The 5746-nt window shown below is 67.4% G+C and overlaps 2 protein-coding genes across 2 annotated transcripts; one reads left to right on the top strand and one right to left on the bottom strand.

Moving 5' to 3' along the window:
* Window positions 1-3127, top strand: CDC42SE1 (CDC42 small effector 1). The gene is made up of 4 exons (XM_085318175.1): window positions 1-181; window positions 302-412; window positions 963-1035; window positions 1124-3127. The coding sequence occupies exons 1-3, from the start codon at window positions 128-130 to the stop codon at window positions 1032-1034; spliced, it is 237 nt and encodes a 78-aa protein (XP_085174301.1). The 5' UTR covers window positions 1-127; the 3' UTR covers window position 1035; window positions 1124-3127.
* PRUNE1 (prune exopolyphosphatase 1) lies at window positions 2828-5460 on the bottom strand. Its single transcript, XM_085318174.1, has 7 exons — window positions 5318-5460; window positions 5025-5230; window positions 4581-4765; window positions 4308-4466; window positions 4054-4148; window positions 3810-3968; window positions 2828-3605 (listed from the first exon to the last, which is right to left on the bottom strand). Exons 1-7 carry the CDS (start codon window positions 5384-5386, stop codon window positions 3267-3269), a joined length of 1212 nt encoding a protein of 403 aa, XP_085174300.1. The 5' UTR covers window positions 5387-5460; the 3' UTR covers window positions 2828-3266.
* Window positions 5461-5746: the final 286 nt, after the last annotated feature.

Raw genomic sequence — 5746 nt, 5'->3', positions numbered from 1 at the left:
GAAGGAACCCATCTCCGGGGTGTCCTGCAGGTCCCCACGCCCGGTGTCCCCATGGAGTGAGCCGGTGCCGGGGTCTCCGTGCTGCTCCCAGCCCCTCGCAGGASGAACGCTGGCCGCCGCCGCGAAGATGAGCGACTTCTGGCACAAGCTGGGCTGCTGCGTCGTAGAGAAACCACAGCCTGTGAGTGGCTTCGAGCGGGACGGATTTGGGTCCCGAGTCCGGGTCTGCGGGGATGGGGGGGGACGGGGGGGCTCCTGGCAGCAAAGGTTGCAGGCGTTAATGGCCTTCATCCGCTTCCAGAAGAAGAGGAGGAGGCGGATCGACCGCTCCATGATTGGGGAGCCCATGAACTTCGTGCACCTGACGCACATCGGCTCCGGCGACATGGCCGCCGGCGAAGACCTGCCCATGGTACCATAGCTGCGCTCACGGTTGGGTGACGGGTGTCACGGTTGGGAGATAGCTCTCATGGTTGGGCGATGGGTATCACCACTGGAGGTGATGGGGGTCTCATGGGTGGGTGATGGGTTTCACCATTGGAGGTGGTGGGATYTCATGGTTAGGTGATGGGTTTCASCTTTGGAAGTGATGAGGTCTCATGGGTGRGTGATGGATTTCACCAYTGGAGGTGGTGGGGTCTCATGGTTAGGTGATGGGTTTCACCATTGGAGGCGGTGAGGTCTCATGGGTGGGTGATGGGTCTCATGGGCGGGTGATGGGTCTTGTGGTTGGGCTGATGGGGTCTCATGGACAGGTCTCACAGTTGGGTGGTGAGGCCTTGTGGTTGGGTGACAGCTCTCACAGGTGGGGTGATGGGGTCCTGTGGTTGGGTGATGAGGTCCCATRGTTGGGTGACGGATCTCACAGCTGGAGCGACAGGTATTACGGCACGGGTGACGGGTCTTATAGTTGGGTGACGGCTCTTTCAGCTGGGCGACGGGTCTCCGTCCTCTCCCTGCAGACAGGCGCCGTCCAGGAGATGAGGTCCAAGGGTGGACGGGAGCGACAGTGGAGCAGCTCCCGGGCGTTGTAGCGTGAGTACCGCAGCGATCTCGGGGTGCGCGCGCGCGACCGCGACATCCCTGAGCGCCTCCGTAACCCAGCGTCTCCCGGACTTTGCAGATTCCCGGCTCTTTCAACCCAAACTTGAACTGCCTCGTCCCCGGACGGGAGGAGCAGCCAACCTCGAGCGCTTTCGTCCCGCGGTAATTTATGCAACCCGATCCCCGCCGGCCCGAGCGTGGGTTTAACGCGTCCTCACCCGTCGCGCGCCCATGCGCAAGCCGAGGCGAGCGTTTTCCTGCCGAGCCCCGCGCGGCCTCGACGTTCCTCCCGGCGGCTTTCGGTCGCCGGCGCCCCCGCGGCTCTCYCCCCTTCCCGGCGGCGCGGGGAAAGGTCGGCCTGAACTGCGCGAGGGGCGAGGGGCGCCCAACGCTCCCGTCGCGCCGCGACCGCCGCCGCCGACCGATGGGCGCTTTCTCCGGCCCGGCGCCGGCTCGGAAAGGACGTAACGGAGCAAAAAAAAAAAAAAAAAGAAAGAAAAAGCGAAAAAAAGCGGATTAAAAGCGTACGTAGTGCAAACGGCAGCGGCGGGAGCTGCGCGGGGCTTTGCAAGCGAGCGGCGGATGCTCGCGGCGGATGCTCGCGGCGGCTTTTGCCTCCACGCTGCGGAAAAGAAGCAAACGGGAACCGCCGGATTTGCCCGACGCGCTGCTCGGAAAAGCGGAAAACGCCCTGTTTAATGGGAAGCGGACCGGGAACGCTGCCGCCGCCGCTACCGCCGCCCCTCCGCGTCCCCGCGCTCGCGTCCGTGTCCTCGGCCACCGCTTTCGGCACGGGGCGAGCCGCGTGACGGCTCGGCTGTGGGCGCCTGGTTAGCGAGGTGCCGGGCGAGGAGCCCAGGCGTCCGGGCGCCTCCACCCCCCACTGGGCATCCGCACCCACCTCCAAGCTGGAGGAGGACCCAGCGCCGCCAAGCTGGAGGAGGACCCGGGCGTCCCGGCACCTCTTCCCCGACCGCGGCAGGACCCGGGCGTCCGGGTCCCGGCCTTAGCGCGCCGCTCGAAGGCGTCGGGACCCTCCGGCTCGCTCCCCGAGGGCGTCTCCGGCGCGTCGAGATCGAGGTCGAAGCCGGCGTCGGGCGAGCGCTCGGCGTCCTCGGGCCGCTCCGGCGCMGAGCTCAGCTCCGGCGCCCGCCTCCGCACGGGCCGCGGGGGACCCTGGGCGTCCTCCCTGGGGTGACGGGGTGCCTAGTGGGTGGGTTCGGGCCCGATTTCCAGGGTTTTCCGCTCCCATTCCCCGGAGTTTCCCGCCCCGTTTCCAAACTGAAAGCAGCTGCGAGCGTCGCCCCGGCCCGCCCTGCTGCGGCGAGACGGCTCCGAAGCTCCCGCAGGCGCCCCCGACACCCGGGGGGGCTCCCAGCAAGGTCGGTACCGGCAGCACAACCCCATACGAGACCTCAGAGACTCCCCACGGCCCCAACTCCTCTCCCCTCTCCGGAGGGACCCGTCTCGCCCCGCGACCCGAGGGAACCCATCGGTGGCCCCGGTGACGGCACTTACGGCTCATCCAAACTGGTTTGGCCGCATTCGTGCCCGGGCAGAGGCCCCGGGTCTGGCTTCCCGAGCCCCGGCACGGCCGAAGCGCTCCCCAGCGCTCCTTTAATCCAGCCCGGCACAACGAGTGGGGGGGGGGGTTGTGCCCCGGCAAAAAAAAAAGGATCCAAAGATCCCTATCCCGGGATACGGCGAGGATACAGCGCTGGGCATCGCTGGGGTGAGCGGAGCAGCCTTGAAACGCGCCCGGAAGAAGAGCCAAGAGCCGAAAGYGGAGGAAAAGAAGGAAATTTAATCCTCAAACTACTCCGAAAAAACAGTCCCGAACTGCGCCTCTTGGGCCGCGCGCACGGATGCCGCCATCCGAGGCGGGCGACGGCCCGGACGGCCGTGCTCCCCATCGCCCCCTCGAGCGGGCAAGAAACGGTTAAAATCCCCCAAACGCCTTTGTGGTCCACCCGGCCGCTGCCCCCCGCTCCCCGGCGGCGGCCACCCGAGAAACCCGCCGCGCGCGTGAACCCGTCGGGAGGCGAAATCGCCACGAATAAACAGCTCCGGCCTGGAAACCCCAGCTGGAACGAAGGGGGGTTAATTAAGGGGGGGGGTTAGAGCCGAGCCCCAAGGGCAACCTGTGCGTACCGAGAGCCCTCGCAAGTGCCCCGAAAGCCACCTCGTGCAGGGAAGCAGGGTTTGGGGGGGTGCAGCCCCGGTCATTTTGGGGGGCTGCCGGGGGCCGGGGAAGCSGGGGGCTGCCCGGCGGCGATGCGGCTGACCCGCTCGAACACGGCCTGGGGGCAGAGCGGGGGCACGGCCTGGGCCAGGGGACACTCGTCCACCAGGCTGTTCATGGGGGTGGGCGGCAGAGCCACGTCCTCCTCCACCGCCGGCGGCCCCAGCGGCGCCCCGAGGACGGTCCGGAGGATGGGCAGGACCTTCTTCCGCGACGCCAGCGTGTTGCCCTGGGTGTAGGCGCTGATGCAGGGCCAGGGGCTGGGAAAGGCTTGGAGGTGCAAGGACGGCGTCGTGGCCTCCTCCAGCGCCCGGCACATCTGGAAGGGACGTAGAACGGTGTCAGGTGGGCGCCTCTCCAGCACCCCCCCCACCCCAAAGCTGGGGCTTTTCGGGGCAGAGCACGTGCTGCAGCAGAGAACTGCCCAGCTCGGCGCACCCTCTCCCGCCCCAGGCCCCCGTGGGGGTCTGGCACCCACCACACGGAAGCCTGGATGGGTTTGAGGTGCCCCCACCCCGCTCACCGCGCTCCGGACGGCCTCGCGCTGGCTGTACACCGCGAGCTGCCGAAAGGGCTCGTTCCGGTTGTTAAAAGAGACCGTCATGGCCAGGAGCCCCAGGAAGCCGCGGGCCTGGCAGAAAGCCTCCAGGTCCTGCAGCAAGCCAGGCCGGCGCAAGAAGACCTGGTAGAGGGGGCAGACGTTGGTGTCACCCCTGCTGTCCCCACTGAGCCACCCTGTGCCTTAGTTTCCCCTTGCCAAGCCTCGCCTCCAAGTTCACATAGATCCCACTGATGCCAAGGGCCAGCTCGTCGCTGGAGAGGACTTTGAGGTCCTTCCGTAGCATCTGCTCCGTCGTGAGGCCTGGGGGGGTGAGAGGGGCCCAGTGTGAGCCGCGGGGCACCGCAGCCCCYGGCCAGGGCCAGAGCCCGGCCTCAGGGACGTGCCCTTGTCCCCCAGAAGAGGGTTTGTCCAAGGACAAGCTTGCAGACGCCTCCAGATGCAGCTCCCCAGAGCACAGACCTGAGACGTCGAACTTGGCCGCTTGCAAAGCTTTGAAGACGACGTCACGGGCCGGCAGCTCRGGGAACCTGGACTCGAGCAGGGTGACGCACGCCGTGTCCCGGGGTGTTACCTTGCCSCCCGCGGGGCTGAGGTTCACGCAGTCCAGCAGGATGGTGCCTGCGGGGATGGGGGCCGGCAGCGCTGTGGAACCAAGCCCCGGCATCGCCGTCCCCATCGGCTGGGGCTCAGCAGCCCCCGGGCCGGAGCGGGGTCCCGGCCGCCCATCCTCACCACGCAGCAGCGCAGCCGTCAGTCCATCCAGCACCCCCGGCGGGCCCTGGACGATCCGCTCCGTCACCAGCGTGGCACAGGAGCCCACCAGCTCCACCGTGACCCGGCAGTGCGGAGCCCAGTCCTGCTCCAGCGGCCGGTGGTCAAGGACCTCCACCACAGCCTCCTCCAGCGACGCGTCAGCCCTGATGGGCGAGATGGGGACGGTGAGACCGGCACGGCCCTGGCGCGCATCTACAACGCGTCGCCACCACCAGAGCCTGGAAACCCCCCTTTGCTCTTCTGCTTCCACCCTAAAAACACTCTGGGGTGAAAGGGGAAGGTTTTACCCACYCCGAGCCAAAATCAAGCCCTCGCACGTGGCAAAACTAAGGCTGACGACGCGGGTGCGTGTCCCCCTGGCTTGGCACCAGCCTGGTTGTCCCTGGCCATCTCCGTGCTAACCTGGGCAGGATGTGGTGGTCGACCAGCGTCAAGGAGAGCAGCCCGGCCCGGTGCAGCCCGGCCAGGTCGATCTCATCGCGGAAGATGAGGGAGGCATCCGGGACGCCCTGCTGCCGCAGCAGGACCGCTATATCCGGGCGGAGAGGGAAGTCCGAGCGCGGGATGTTGAGCACGGGGACGAAAGCGGCTTTGGACGTCGGGGAGGTCTGSAAAGGCAACGGACATCCAGTGAAGCATCTTCCCATCCTCGACCCTGTCCGAAAACGCTCCTGGAGCAACCAGACAAACCTCACCTTAGCCAAGAAATACGCCAGGGCCAGAGCAGACACGGTGGAGTCCAGATCGCAGGCCTCGTTGCCCATCACCACGTGGACCTCCTGCTGGTGCTCGGTGTGCTCCTACCACGGTGAGAGAGGGATGAGGAACGTCAAGGACCCGGCCCAGCACGCCCCCCCCCTCCGGATGGGCACTTTAGACGAGAGACCCGGCCAGCGCTGATTTAAAGCCCCGCGTTATTGGGGTGCGGGCGCAGAACCGGAATTCAAGAATTCAACGGCCCCGGCCCAAACGGCGCCGGCAGAGGAGACGCCGGGGGGGCCGGGAGGCGCGGGGCGGGGGCTGCGCGCGCGGGGCCGACCGGACACCCGGGGGATTCGGGTTTTTGCCTCGCTCCTCCTCGAACGCGTCGGTAAGGCGAGGGCGCGGGGAGGCAGCCGGGGAGG

The sequence above is a fragment of the Rhea americana genome, unplaced genomic scaffold (genome assembly GCF_003343005.1).
Source record: "Rhea americana isolate MKP2758 unplaced genomic scaffold, rheAme1 scaffold_523, whole genome shotgun sequence".
NCBI classification, from domain to species: domain Eukaryota; kingdom Metazoa; phylum Chordata; class Aves; order Rheiformes; family Rheidae; genus Rhea; species Rhea americana.
Note: the sequence above shows the minus strand (reverse complement) of the source record. Positions and strands in the feature narration are given on the sequence as shown.